This window comes from Miniopterus natalensis, chromosome 3 (assembly GCF_054644295.1).
Source record: "Miniopterus natalensis isolate mMinNat1 chromosome 3, mMinNat1.hap1, whole genome shotgun sequence".
Taxonomy (NCBI): domain Eukaryota; kingdom Metazoa; phylum Chordata; class Mammalia; order Chiroptera; family Miniopteridae; genus Miniopterus; species Miniopterus natalensis.
The window spans coordinates 28,049,695-28,064,785 of record NC_142083.1 but is presented as its reverse complement, the minus strand read 5'-3'; the positions used below and the strand labels follow the sequence as shown (position 1 = coordinate 28,064,785).

The window sequence follows — 15,091 nt, the reverse complement described above, 5'->3', positions numbered from 1 at the left end:
AAGTTTGCAGAAGGAAAATTAATACTTAATTCCAGGTTTATGGGTAATGTATTTTCCCCACTTTACTGCTTTAAAAAACAAACAAAACCTAAGCTTCAAATTGGGTTTATGATAACAGAGCACTTCAGGCAACTGTCTGGGGCTGCGAGGACCAAGGTTTACATGGAGACCCTGGGCTCTGTGTGATGAGACCCTGGAGAGCCAATGTGTCATTTGCCACCGTTTCCTCCTCCCTTTTGCCATCACATCCCTGTTCCTGGCCATGGTAAAGCCCCTTAGGATTTCTGAGTAACATGTCTTTCCGTGAGCCGAGGCCATGTGTGTAGGGAGAACTGGGTGGTTCTCGGGGTCTTTCAAGGCCAGAGCACTCAAATCTCAGTTTTCCAGGCATTTCAGATCATCAGACCCCAGCTGGTGCCTGGCTGCCCCAGGGCAGAGCGCCCTCTCGTGGGGACACATCTACACTCCATTCACGGCATGAATCCTGCACAGTGACAGCCACACCGCTAGCATCAGGGTTTTACAGAAATGCCTGTCATAATGACCTGCGTGCGTTCCTCAGTGTGCAGAGCTCTTGCAACTGGTCCCACATTCAGAGACCTTATTTAGTTAATCCCAGCAGACCCCTGTGGCCCTGCTATAGCCCTCAGGCAGCTGCTCTGCTGACCAGCTGGCAGGGAAGTAGGGTGGGCCCGAACTCCAGCCTCTGACCCAGACCCTGGTTTAAGAACAATTCTAAGTGCAGTGAACGCCAGCAACCACACCGGAAGCTGAGCGTGTGCTGCTTGTGAGTCCATGCAGGAGAGATGCATGTCATTGTCCGGATGGAAATGACCACGCAAGTCCATCCTACCAGCTCCCTGCCCTTGGCAGTAGCGACCTCTGGCAGGCAAGGGTCACACACCTCACCTCCTCATGATTGTGGGTGCACTTTGTGATATCCACAGAAAAGAGATAAAAACAGCACCTGGCATGTGAGTAAAAGCTCGAGCAGATGTCCCCACTTATGAACCATTAATTTCTGGACCAACAACACAAAGACCATACTTCCAGGGACATCTCACAGATAACGGGGCCGGAATTCAGTGGGCGGTTTTCTCTGTTCGGCCCCCTTCTCCACAGCAGTCATGCTTATGAGGGCAGATGTGAGTGCTGTCTGGAGACCTCTTGGACCCGACTCCTACACCTTCATCTGCCTCTCAGGGGATGAAGACAAGCCAGAGCTGCCCTCTTGTCTCCTGAGCACTTGATAAGGTCCTGGTGAAACAGAGCTTTGGGGGAAGTTGTACTCAAGAGGCCCCAGCAATGCCAGAGACCAGAGTGGACAGGCTGTGCTGGCTGGGCCCCAGGGGCCTGCGTGTGGGAGCAGAGGGGTGGGTGGCAGGGAAGTAGGGTGGGCAGGAACTCCAGCCCCAGAGTGGGGCTGAGTGGAGCTCAGAGACCAACTGCACCCAGGATCCACAGCCCAGGCTCTGCCTATGGGAAACCAGCCCCCAGGGTGGAAGGAGCCCCCTTGGAGGATGACAGACATAGGTGGAGCACTGGGTTTGGCTAGGTGCTGGCAGCCTACCTGGCAAGGAGGAGCCTGCCTGCCATGGCCGAATGCAGTGGAAACCTCAGAAGGGGCGAGTGCTTCCTCCGGGCACTCACAGGCACTGTGAGCTGTGGCTGGCATACACCAGCAGTTCTCATATCTTAGCAGTTCGAGTTTGCTTTTCACACCATGTTGGGGCTCTAGTGTCTCGTGCATCTGCACCCCTTTCCAGGGCTGTCCAGTGGCAAAGGCACCACGCTGAGTGAGGCCCAGAGGGCTCTGTGCTGCACTGACCACAATGCCCAAACTTGTTCCACCACAGAACCCATTACCTGGATGCCCATGGGTACATGGCCGAGTAAGTACCCTGGGACGCTACCAAGTCTTCCCTCAAGTCTCTGCCAGCCCCATGGGGCCTGATCCTTCCACTCCCCTGTGACATCCTCACTCCTTCCCCCAAAACCCTGGCCCTGTGCTCCAGGTCATGGATATAAACACACAGCAGAGACTGAAGCACAGCTCATCACTCTAGGTCTCTCCTCAGCAGTCCTGTGTCCAAGGCCCCCAGGAGGCATGGGTAACAGCTTCACACCTGTTCACTGCATGGCATCTGGTGTTCTTACACATTCACACACGGTGTAAACTTCACCACGAACACTTCAGAATACCCTCACCCCAAAAGCAACCCCATGCCCACTCAGTCACTCTCCCCTCCCCCAGCCCATTAACACCAACCCCTTTGTCTGGATTCTACTATTCTGCAGTCTGTGTAAGTGGAATCATACGTGACCTGTGGCTGGCTTCTTTCACACAGCTCATCCGCGTGGCAGCACGTTAGAATGCCATTCCCTTTAACGACTGAATTATGTTCCAGTGAATATGTTTACATTTTGTTTAATCACTTATCCAAGGATGGGTATTTGGGCTGTTCCCACATTTTGGCTGGTGTGACTAGTGCTGCTACAAACATGTGCACAAGTTTATGTAGACACACTTGTCTGGACTATACACCCAGGAGTGGCATTGCTGGGTCACACAGTGACTATTTAACAATTTTAGGAGCTTCAACAGTTTCTACAGCACCCGCACCTTTACACATTCACACCACATTGCAGTTTTCCTGTCCCCTTGGTTCACCTCCATCCTGGTGGGTGTGACGTGGTCTCACTGTGAGCCTGTGTTAGAATAAGGGGTCCCTCTAATGACAGGTTTTATTTGCTGATTCTATCCTGATAGAAATTATACACTAAGTCATTTCAGCAAATTTCTCCAAGAGAAGGGAGGCATGGGGGCATTTTCTGCAATTGCCTAATTTTTATGCTGAATGAGACACATGAGATTCAACATAGATTTTATTCTTCTACTAACAAAAATCATACAAAGACGAGACTGTAAAAGGAACACAAAATCCACTTGAATGGGCTGCAATTACAGTTACACAAAGCTCAGTGTGGAGAGGCTGTGTGGTGCTCAGGGACTGGGCAGGCAGGTGGGACACAGACGCATGGGCCCTCACCACACATCTATGAGTGAGAGGTTTCGCTTAACTCAATGCTGAACCAGGACGGTCAAAGTCTGGACCCCACCCCACCCCCAACCCGGCTGCAGCTATTTGGCACACACTCTGACCAGTGGCCACTCTGATGGCGATGCTGGCCCTCTAGGCTGCCCTATGGCTCCTCAGAAACATCTGGAAATACACACTTAATCTTTGTCCCAACACGAAATCCGAGGCCCAGGCCAATTCCCTTGGGACCCCATGGAAGCCTGAGAAAGCCAAGGGCCTGGTCCTTTGGGCTTCTTTCATAGATACGACGTCTTTATGGACAATTAGCACTGAAACGTCCAGGTGTTTAAACAAATAAATAAGCCACACAGGAAGTGCGGCACAAATTACTGCAGCATCTACAGTGAGTGTGATCACGACCACAAGCAGAAAGACCACAAGGTAAAGTGCAAAACCTACGGATCACTAAAAGGTACCGTGTCAGTGCCCTAAACACAGCTGTCACTGTCCCCTCCATTCGGTGGAGTGGCACAGGCTTCAGCCAGACAACTCAGTGCATGTGCCCTGCCCAACCCAGGACTCCCACAGCTGTAGACCTACCGGTACCCCTCCCTGGAGCCTGAAGGGAGGACATGAGGTCACAGGAGCAAGTGCATGTCATGCTGAACTGTGTGGTTTGCCTGTGGTTCTGAAGGTGTGAACACTCGGCATTTACTATTTCCGTGTCCAGAAATGTGCGCACAAGGCTGGGCCCACCAGTGCTTATGAAGGGCTGGAGTTCCCAGCAGCACGCACCTGGGCTAAGGGCTCAACTGGGGTTCTTGCCCTGGGGAGCTTCCTGGAGCACAAACCCAGCTGGACAACCCACCTTGAGTTCACGAACAAGCACGTTCCCTTACCAGTCATCCCCAACAAGATGGGGACATGACCAAGGCCACCCAGCTAAGCCTGGGGATGAGGGCGTGGGTGGCTGGCTTCTCTGCCTTTACTTTTGGAAACAAACAAGGATATCCAAAGGAACAGACAGATCAGGGGCTGATGAAGAACCTGTACTGAGCCCTTAGCCACAGGCTGACGTTTCACCTTCATAAACGGACCCTAATGGCCCAAGGGTCAACTTCAGTCCAAATATGGCTTCTTGCGAATGTCCCGGATGCAGAACTGAAATGTGACTGCCACAAAAGACCAGGCAGGTGCAGTCAGGAGAATTAATTCTAGAATCCAGAGGTTGAGTGCATGGCCCTCATGAGAGGGACAGCTGTGTCCCAGGTACTCTGAGTCTCCCTCATGAGCATATGGAGCACAAAGGGCATCTCATCTCCCCTGACTCAAGGAAATCTTTTCAGTCACACAGTGGCTCTCAGTCTGGACAGGAGAGCCCGATGGTATTCTAGAAACTTCTGTAGAAAGCCACGCTGGCAGGTCAGGCCATGGTCTGTGCACACAGCACCGTCCCTGCGCCTGCCCAGTGCGCTTCCAGAGTGGCTGAGCATTAGGAATAGATGGTGATCACCTCCCGGCCACTGCCCCTGACCAGGAGGACCCTGTTTAGCCCCTCGGTCAAGACCTCAAGGAACTCCATATCTGGGGTGGAACGAGTTAAGGCCAAAGCTGATCCCATGGACATATAGCCTAAAGCATGAAGAGTGTCTTACTCAGGGCCCTGTGTCATTAGGACTGGGTTTGAGAAAGATGAGGGCTAAGTCAGGAAAAACCAGACCCTAAGTCCCTGTGTGGGGTGGGAAAGTGGCCCAGGACAGGGGAGGGGTCCCAGAAGTGCAGCCTGAAGTGCAGACGCCACCTAACAAGAAGCCTCCATCAGACACAGGTGGCCTGATTGGGAACCAAGAGGAGACCCCTGCCCTCACCGAGGGCTCCAGGTGCAGACCCACCAGGACGGATGTGCCTGACATATGTGTCCACTATCCACCAAGACACCCAAAGAGGCCGGAATACCCTGGTCACCAAGACATAAAGTCTTAACTTGCAGTCAGCGTGAGGCTTGAACCTGAGAGCCAAGCTGCTGACTTCCTACTCACCTCTGATCCTACTCCCCCGGGGGAGGGCAGGGGCTGAATCCCGGAGGCCTGTCCCCAGGCCACACCCCTAGGCAGCCTGGAGCCTGTGTGAGGACCTGCTCCTGCATCATGTGGCAGCCGACGCACATTTAGGGGCTGACAAACCACTTTGGGCAGGGTTGACCTATGACCTCTTGAGGTCAAAGCCTCCCACTTTGTGGCTGGCACACCCCGACCAACTGGGAGGGGCTGGGGAGCCCACATGGGAACATGGGGCACATGTTTAATGGGCAGCAAGGTGCCAAGAGGGGTCAGAGTCGAGCTTGGAAGAACCTGTGGACCCATTGCCTCAGGCTCGGTCCTTCCCAGAGATCGAGTCACAGGTGCCTGATAGGCCCCAGGGAAACACCAGGACATGAGCTGGCCAGGTGGGAGCTCAGAGCCCAGAGCCCATGTAACCTGCTCCCCACCCTAAGGGCTGCACAAGGCAAGGATACAGTTCTCATCCCCCTGCCGGTTTTTGGGGGGTCCTGGCATGTTCAGTAGGACCAGCTGGGCGTCCTGGGACTTGTTCAGGACGACACCGTTGAGCTTCACAGCCGTGTGCATTCTCCTGACATTGGACTGGTTCCTGCAAAAGGGAAATGGTCACTCTGCACCCCCCAGCCCACGATGCTGGGCACCAGGCCAGGTCTGAAGCCTGATCTGCCCCACTTCATTCTCATTGGAAAGGGTCGAGTGGAAACAGATCCAATTCAAATGGATTCACAGCCCTAAAGGCTCTATGGGAGGTGATTCCGTAGGAGAATCGTTTTGGGAATTAGGGGACAGGGGAGAGGGGATTTATTTAGCAACCAGAAGGCTTTGGCCTCCAAACACTTAAGACTGAGAATCACTAAAGCTGCGGAGCTTCTAGTTTACAAGCAACTGTCCACACAGGCGGAAGCAAATGCTTTGGGGGCGAGCTTGCTGTCTGAGCACAGAAAGGCAGTCGGACTGCAGTCCTTCTACAAGGTCACTACGTCCTGGACATGGGAGGGACGGGCAGACAGATACACAGAGGCCGCACACAAGGGGTCAGGAAAAGGCCTGCAGGACGAGTGCCCAGGCCGCACTCTTTGATCAACTCAACCCTTAAACCAAATAAATCTGATTATAACCACCAATTATTACCAGGAGGAAAACAGGGACACAGACCCTTTATTTTCTCCCTCCAATTCCATCTGATAAAATTAGAGATCAGGTCTGTCCGAGGCACAACCGGGATCTCTCATCACAACAACCATGAATTAGGTGCCTGGAGAGACCAAAATTACCAGTGTGCTTGGGGAGGGCAGCAATCCTAGAAATGCATGTGTGAGATATTAAAGGATCTCTTAGGGTTAAGAGTTTGAAAACACATATAATCTTAAAATCAAAGGTTTGGGTCTGGGAGGACCCGTGGCTCCATGACAAAGTGCCCCCGTTGGGGGGCAGAGACCCAAAGAGGGACAGGGTGTCCCCCATGGTCCAGAAGCTACTAGTCTGCTGTGAGTCCACAAAGCAGGAAATGTATCAGCAATACGCTGACTCTACCAGAGGGAGAAGAGCTTTCGAAACAGGTTTCTAAGGCTGGGAATTAAGGGTCCAGGGTGGGGGGTACAGGGATGAAGAACCAAAATGGAGATTCTGGTCCCTGTTGGTGACATGGCCAGGAAAAAGAGAAAACACAGAAAAAAAGACGGGCACAACACACCCCAGGCCACCCCAAAGTGCACGTGCCCTAGGGATACCACAGCAAGTCACCCACAAGTCAAGTATGGGCTGACCTCCCACCTTCCAGAAGCCTCTCCCAGCCTAACCATGAGGAGAGCCAGACAGGAGTGCAGCCCTAGAGGAACGTCCACCTGTATGCTTAGTTCTGTCCATAAAATAGCCTCTTCCTGGTTCACTTGCTTCTGTGTCCCCAAGCCTGCAGAGGTGCACTCTGGCTCAATGCAGAGGTTAGGGGTTCAGGTGCATGGAGCTCCTGTCCTGAGCCCAAGTGTGCCGCGTGGGCACAGGGATCTCAGCAGGCCATGGTTCAACAGTGCTTTAGGGAGAAACCCTATCCTGTGTCTACGTTTTGTGTGTTTTTTTAAATTTATAGACTTTATGGGGGGGGACAGATTTTAGATTTACAGAAAAACAGAGCAGAATGTAGTCCCATGTATACCCCCGAGCAGTCTCCCTGATACATCTACATGTTTGCTCCCTCAGTGACCAACAGTTATGTAATTAACTCAGGTTTAGGGGTCAAAAAAGGAAGTGTAGCCACCTAGTCCCAGAGTTCTGCTATAGACACTGCCTTGGGCTGCGCCACTGCAGGAGAAAACAGCCTAGAAGTTCCTGGGGCAGCCAGGGGAGGGGGGACACGATAGAGAAAGACGTATGGACAAATGGACCAACAGCAGCCTCAGGGGGCCCTCCCTCCCGCCTGGCCAGCCTGGCCCTGGAGCCCTGGAGCCCTGGCCATGGGACTAAGTCCTGGCCTGACCGTGCAGAAAACTCATCCACATCCCTTTTCACATAGATGGTAAAGGACAGCAGCTTCCCACAGGGTGAAAGGCGTCTGATTGGGGGACACAGGAAATCCTGTCCCCACAGAACTGAGGTTTTGTATTTGAACACCTTCCTGGATCCAGGGATGTGGGTGAATCAACTAACAGCTATCAAGACACAAGCTTCCACTCAGAGCCGGCTCAGGACCAACCGGCACAGGACCAACCGGCCCAGATCCCGGTTCTTCCTTGGTCTTTAGAGAACGAATCTCAGGGACGTGCCATGAGCCGCTCTGAACGGAGAGGAGCAATCAGACAGGAAATAACTGAAAGCTACAGCAGTGGCGAGCAAGCTCCGCCTGCACATGGACGGGCACACACAGACACGCACGCACACATGGGGACATGTGCACATGAGCCACGCACACACGGTTTACTAGAGGTGCATGGGCCAGGCATGCGAGGCAAGCAGGCTAACAGGTATCCTAAACCAAGTGAGTGACTTACAGGTTTCCCCATTCTCTACATGGAAGAGAAAACAGAGAACATGTTACTTTAGCAGTGATCACGATGCACACTTTCAGACAATTTTAGGTTCACCCCAGGCCGCCCTTTCCTGGCCTAACTTGGTCCTTCTCTGCAAGGGGTTCTCAACTCCAGGGGCCTCAGAAAGCCTCCAGGCCACTCCCAACAACCTGGGCTATAGGGACTAGCCCACTGCTGAAGACCCGAGGGAGATGCTGCTCTGCTCTCCTATCCTGGGACCCAGACCCTTTCCTGGGGCCGAGCCACACTGTGTCCTCCATGGGCACTTTTGCCAGCCCTGGTGGTTCTCGGCTCAACATCACAGGCAGGAGCCAAACCAGGTGGACAGGCCCCTGGCCCTGCATCATCAGCAGGGTCCAAGCTGGGAATTCCAATCCATCTAGAAACCCTAACTTCTAGCTGCTGTAAGACCCACCAAGAACACAGACAAGCCTGGCTTCACGGCTGACTCACTGCCCGGGCCCTGGCTATCCAGCCCTAAGAGGACGTGGTGGCCCTTGGGCTGATTCCCTACCCTTCCAGGTCTGCCAGCCTGCAGCTGTGTGCCTGCTGCCCTGTCACAGGCAGCAAAGGGAGCTGGGACCTGCCACCCAGGCTACCAGGTTGACACTCACGGTTTCAGGCTGAAGAGGTCTTTGAACCCGGACATGCTGGTATCTTTGTTCTTATACTTCTCAGCGATCAGCTTCTCCTTTGTCCAGGTCATCTGAACTTTGTCCGGTGTGGAAGGGGCTTGGGTCCTGGCGGTCACCACAGAATGGGATGCAGTGTTCCTGTCATGAATTAGCTGAGCCTGATGGAAGGGTAGGGGAAGCAATAGGACTCATCACAGCAGGACTCAAACCTCCCGAGGGGGAGGTGAGCACAGAAGGGAGAAGTCGCTGGCCCACAGAACCACAAAGGTTTCGTGACCAACCTAACCTAGGAACCCCCTGACGGTCTCCTAGTTGGGGCCCCAGTACTGCCCCCACTCCTACCAGTCCACCCTCCTCCTGAGCTTCCAGACCAAAGTCATCACTTCCTTCACCATTTCCACCTGCTCCAGCTCTGAAAGCCACTGAGAAAGAACCCAGGACTCCATATTGACACAAGAGGACACTGATGTCCAAAGTCTCTATTACACATGCTGCCTCCACCTCCTGACCCGCTCATCCACCTTTCACTCACTAATTAAGCTATCACCTCATTTATCCATTAATTCATTCCTTCACTCATCCATCCTTTCTTCCTTGCATTCATTCATTCATCCCTTTACTCATCATCTTTTCTATCATTTACTCATTCATCCCCTCACCCACCCATCCTTCCTTTCATTCATTCAATCATCTCCACTCATTCATTCATCCATCCATCAATCCATCCATTCGTCCACTCATTCATTCATCAACAGCAAGGCGGGTACCAGGGAGCCCTTGCTTTGGGGTGGGCAATAAGTGCCATGGAGTTTTGGGGTGGGTGGATGTGGAAGGAGGCAGCTATGGCATTACACAAAGCACCATGGGAAGCCTGTGTGCAAAGAAGGTGCTGACAAATGGCCAGAGGGAGATAGGAGAGGCCTGTGAGGATGAGGTGGGCTCAGGGCAGGGGCTAGCATCACTGAGAAACTGGAGGGGCCTGCGTGGCCAGAGTGAAGGTTACTCAGGCGACAACAGGGTCATGCGAGGTCAGGCATGGAGCCTGGGGGAGGGGTTAACAAGTTGGCTCTAAGTAGACTGTGTGTGGGATACCAGGGGTGACACAGCCTCTGAATCCAGCCTGGGCATAATCGACAGAGGCCAGTGAGGGTGTGAGACCTTGATCCACATGCGGAGAAGAGGTGGAGGTGGAATTCAGGCCACCCAACCATTCACAAAACCAAGGATGGAGATGAGTGGCTCAAAGCAACTGCAAAGAACCTGGTCCTGCACCATCACCCATGTGACTGGCCACCTCTACCAAGGGGTGTCTGGCATGCACACGCACCTCCCTCTCACGCTCCGTCTTGGATAGCTGCATCTGCTTCAGCATCTGGCTCCTCTGTTCCATGACCAGCGTCTTCTCATAGGTGAACGCGGAGATGTCATTCTCAACCTAGAACATCCCAGGGCACAGAAGTAAACTCAATGCCTGGCCAGGCGTGGCTCAGTGGTTGAGCATAGACCTAGGACCCAGGAAATTCTCCTTCGATTCCCGGCTAGGGCACATGCCCAGGTTGCGGGCTCAATCCCCAGTTGGGGGAGTGCGGGAGGCAGTCAATCAATGACTCTCATCATTGATGTTTCTATCTGTCCCTCTCCCTTCCTCTCTCTGAAATAAATAAAAATATGTATTTTAAAAAAAAGTAAACTCAACATATACAGAACATGACGTTTTCACCACGGATCACCTGCTTCAGGTTGAGCAGGTACTGAAACAATAGGAGGCTCTGCCCCTCCCTCTCTGCATCACCCTCTGCAGGATCACAGCCCCCAGCCCCAGGAGGGGTGAGCATGTGTGAGCACATGTAAGTGTGATCCTATGTGCAGGTGAGCATGTGCCTGTACATGTGTGAGTGTGTGAGCACATATGTGAATCAGCATGTGAGTGTGTGTAAGTATATCTGTGAGTGTGCACGAACATGTATGCTGGTGAACATGTGAGAGGAAGAGTGTGAGACTATGTAAGCGCATGAGTGTGTGAACAGCCTTCACAACTGAACATGCTTCATTCTCCACCCATACCCCTCCCCAGAACCCACATTCACTAACACGAGATGCCTGTGAGGAGGAAAACACCACACCAATAGCTAACCAAGCACACGCTATATGTCCAGGTGTCTGCACCTGGCAGTGGCCACCAGTGCATAGCCCAGGTGTGAAGGACACACTCACAAGTAACAGAAGTTGTTTCCTGTGCCCAGGAGAGCTAGCTGCCTACACAGGATAAATTGTAACTTGCCCACTGACCACAGAGCTTGGTCCTTTCCTGACACTGGCCTATCCTTCAGTGGGTGACACTGGGTCCTCCCTGTCCCTGGGGTGTACCACCCCTCAGCCCTCTTGGCCCTGAGATCTGCCCGTAGGACCTCCATGGAGCTCTGTGCCCCGCCCACAGGGCTTTGTGAGCTGGGTGTCATTCCCTTACACATTCTTGTGTGTCACTCTGTGGAGAAATTAATTTTTATGCATTATTTCTGTCAGTCCACTCTACTAAATTCTTACTGAGTACAATGTTTATTTTCTTGTTTTTCCCCCCAGGTATTTAAATCATATCCTCTACAAAATAAAAGGTACCCTCATTTCCGGTACTTAAGGCTGCAACATCAGCATCTAGGAGGCAAGATCCTGTGGACAGATGGCCAGCTGACCTGACTGCTGGGGCGTGTTGACCCTCGGCGCTCACAGCAAGCTGGTTTGGGCTTGCATGCCCTTTGAGTCCATTAATTAAATTTCCCTGATGCTCTTAATAAAATCTACTCATTTTAAAGAACAGTCTTGCCCAGCCAGGCGTGGCTCAGTGGTTGAGCAGTGACATAGGATCCAGGAGATCGGGGTCGATTCCCGGTCAGGGTACATGTCCGGGTTGCGGGCTGCAGCTGATCAATGACTCTCTCATCATTGATGTTTCTATCTCTCTCTCTCCCTTCCTCTCTCTGAAATCAATAAAGATATATTTTTAAAACAGAAAAGTCTTAGCAAAACCCCAAGCTCTTTCGTGCTGATACTTCACAGTTCACGCTCCTGACTTTGGTCTTTCTGAACCTTGCTCGCTGGTAACACCTCCTTCCTTGTTAGTGGCCCTGATTCCTTACTGTTAAATTTTAGCCTCTGACCACTGGCCTCCCCTATCCTCATTCATTTTCACACTCCCCCCAAATCCATGGCCCTCAGGTACCCCGTGGGCCCCCTGCTTCCTGAGGACCTTACAGCCCCAGGTACCCCGGGCCCTTGCTCTCTGTCAACAAGGCTCCCAATTCACATAACTCCACATGAGAACAGCATCTTGGACCATCTCTGTCCTGCGATGCCCTGGAGGGACAGGCTGACCTGAAGAAGATCCCAGGAGCAGCAGGAGGGGAAGGAGGGACCTAACTAACTGGACACCAGCCACGGCCTCCTCCTCCCACAGGAGTGCTCACCTTAACTATAAACCTCGCAGGACCCACCCCTCCGATGGGTGGGTAGCAGGGTGGTCCCAGGCAGGAGCAGGACTACTCTCATGTTCACAAAGGAAATGAAATTATGTTGTCCCTAAACCATAGATGCTTTCTACTTAAACCTAATTAGCAATCATGACTGAGACCAAGCAGGGCTGTAGATTTTAATGTTACTGTTAAATAAATGGGACCAACTACCCACTTGGAAAGCTGAATGAGACCAGTGACTTTGAAATACAATAGCCATAGTTACTCAAAATTATGACAGACACCATGCCTCAATACCCCCTCAAATGAGGGCCAGATCATTTGCAGCTTAATTCCATTTGGCTTCAGGTGATTTAAAAATGTGTGAGCTTGCTGATGGATGGTTACAGGAGAATGGGGGACAGCAGCAAAGGGACACAGGAACCACATAGAAGACATCCCAACAGCCAAAGCTGGTGAACATGAGCAAGAGAATGAACAGTGTAGTGAACAACCCAAAGTGCAGAGTAGTGTGAAATCTACACACAAATGCACCCAACACATGCAGAGGAGATCCTGGCAGCTTAGCCTCTCCTGCACGCTGACTTGGGGACGCACTTCCAGAGAGAGAGTCTGGACTTCACAAAGGGGGCACCTGTGACACACCTGGATCACAGGTCCTCACCACCTGTGATGGGTTAAATGTCGCATTCCCCTTAATGGGGGGCATTCTACAAAATACCTGAGTCCCTCTAAACTGCCACGGTCATAAAAAAAAAGGGGGGGGAGAAAAACTGTCATAGCCCAGAGGAGGGAGTGCAGCCTAGTGGGGTTCTGAAACAGAGGAGGACATTGGGGAATGACAGAAGATGCTGGCAGTCAGCAGCACAGAGGGCAGTAACGTACAGGGCCAGCCCTCAGCTGTGACCACCACGGTGAATGTGAAGTCAGCACCAGGGCCCGCGGGAACCCTGCTCCACCTCCACGTGCGCACAAATCCAGAACTACACCAAACTTTAACAAAACAGCACAGCCGGCAGTGCCGCCCACCCGAGCACACAGGGCCTCACCATCTCCACCACCTCCACCTCTGCGCTGATCCTGAGGTGGTACAGGAACGTCTGCAGGTCCTTCTTCATCTGGATGCTATTGTCATCCACCTGAGCCACTGTGAAGATGCGCATCCGGCACTTCCTCCACACCTGGGCGGGGCAGGGGGCGCACATCTGCACTCAGCTTCTGACACCATTGGCCCCACTGCCCCCCTCAGGGGACACAAGCCACCCAAAGCAGCCCAACTAATGTGACCCTTCCCCAGCATGATGTGTCCCCCACCCCACCACTGCATGGCCCATGACCTCCCACCTGTGACCCATGACCCTCCATCTGTGGCCCCTCCGCCCCTCCGTGTGACCCCTGACCCCACCTGTGACCCACCTCACGTGACTACGGTTCCCACCTTGTGCTGCCGCAGCAGGAAGGGCAGCAGCATGAGCAGGCCGCCATCGTGCACGATCCACCACACGTCGATGTTCCCGTCACTGAAGCGTTCCTGGTTTTGCGGAAACAGGTCCACATTTTTGGCCACCAGCAGGGCCTGCTGTGCTGCCGTGGTGTCACGGACGGTGTCTGTGGGGAGACAGCACATGGTCAAGAGGGCCTCAGGAGAACTGTGCACCCCATTGACTTGCTGGGCACCAGCCAGCACAGGAGGCGGCCACGGGGTTCCCATAAAGCCCCCACCCAGGGCAGGCTCCAAAGGCAGACCTTGCTCCATCAGCCACTTGGCAGCTGGCACAGGGGTGCAGGCGGCCAAGCTGGGTACCTCCCCAGGGATGGCCAAATTGGGGGGCATGGTTGGGAGACAGGGAGAGGGCAGCTCAAGGCTTTCAAATGGATGTTCACTTTTCAAATGTTTTCAAGTGAAACAAGCCTGGGGCGCCAACAGGCCTCCAGGGAGCAGCTATCGGGCTGGTGACCCTGACACCCGCAGCCCGTGGGAGACATTACCCACCGACAAAGTTCTTCCAGGAGAAAGGGTTGTCCTCCTCCTTCCAGGACTCAGGCCAGGCCATGAGCACTGTGTTGTGCTTCATGCCCCCAAGGCCAGCTGACTGGATCAGGTGGGACATGCCATCCCGCAGGTTGGAAGACACAACCAGCTGGCAGAAGCCTTTGGTCTTTTCGACACCCATCAGGGACCGGATGTTCTGGGGAGAGGACAAGAGTCAGTGCCACAGTGTCCATGGAGCAGACCAGGAGCAGCATGTGTCAGCACCACCCACCCACCACAAGGGGCCTGGGCAGCCTGGGCAGACCCCACACCGACATCACTGCCTCAGGGTAAGGCCACAGGCTCAGCGAGGGTGGTACCTGTGGTACTAAATTCAGGACCCAGCAGGTGCTCTGGGGTACCTGCGTCCGTGTGTGTGTGTGTGTGTGTGTGTGTGTGTGTGTGTGTGTGTGGAGACTGGGGCGATGGTCAGCGCTGTGCATACAACTTGAGGTGGTTCTTTCACGTGATCAACATCATCACAAAACTGCCAACTATTTCACTGGGACATTTAAGTCCTGGATTAAACAGCTGGTTTGTTGAAAACTTCACTAGAACGTGTCAAAACTAACAGCTCTTCTAAGAAAAACTGTGGTATCTCACAGGTTCAGGGATGAAATACCAGATGCATGCCATCTGCTCCACTGTGTGCAGTTTCTGCCCACTCCATCAGCAGGCATCTGACCAGGCAGCTTGATTTCAGAGGAGGCCCAACACACAGTAACCAACATGTTTTCCATTAAAGAAATGCTGCGTGTGGATGCTGGTCTTCTTCCCGGCCATGCTGAGCTGCCCAGAGGCCAGGCTCAGGGCTCCCTTTAGGCAGAGCCACA

General features: G+C 53.1%; 1 protein-coding gene across 2 annotated transcripts in view; it reads right to left on the bottom strand.

Annotated features, from left to right (window-relative positions):
* Positions 1-2,868: 2,868 nt before the first annotated feature.
* The window catches only part of SLC12A7 (solute carrier family 12 member 7), an 82,869-nt gene continuing 70,646 nt past the window's right edge, over positions 2,869-15,091 (bottom strand). For both annotated transcript variants that reach the window (XM_087815360.1, XM_016212207.2), the window contains exons 18-24: positions 14,220-14,415; positions 13,665-13,834; positions 13,276-13,407; positions 10,087-10,194; positions 8,739-8,917; positions 5,557-5,690; positions 2,869-4,625 (exon numbers count right to left, since the gene is read on the bottom strand). In XM_087815360.1, the coding sequence (XP_087671486.1) occupies positions 4,534-4,625; positions 5,557-5,690; positions 8,739-8,917; positions 10,087-10,194; positions 13,276-13,407; positions 13,665-13,834; positions 14,220-14,415 (1,011 nt within the window). In that variant the 3' untranslated portion in view covers positions 2,869-4,533. The remainder of the gene's footprint in view (positions 4,626-5,556; positions 5,691-8,738; positions 8,918-10,086; positions 10,195-13,275; positions 13,408-13,664; positions 13,835-14,219; positions 14,416-15,091) is intronic.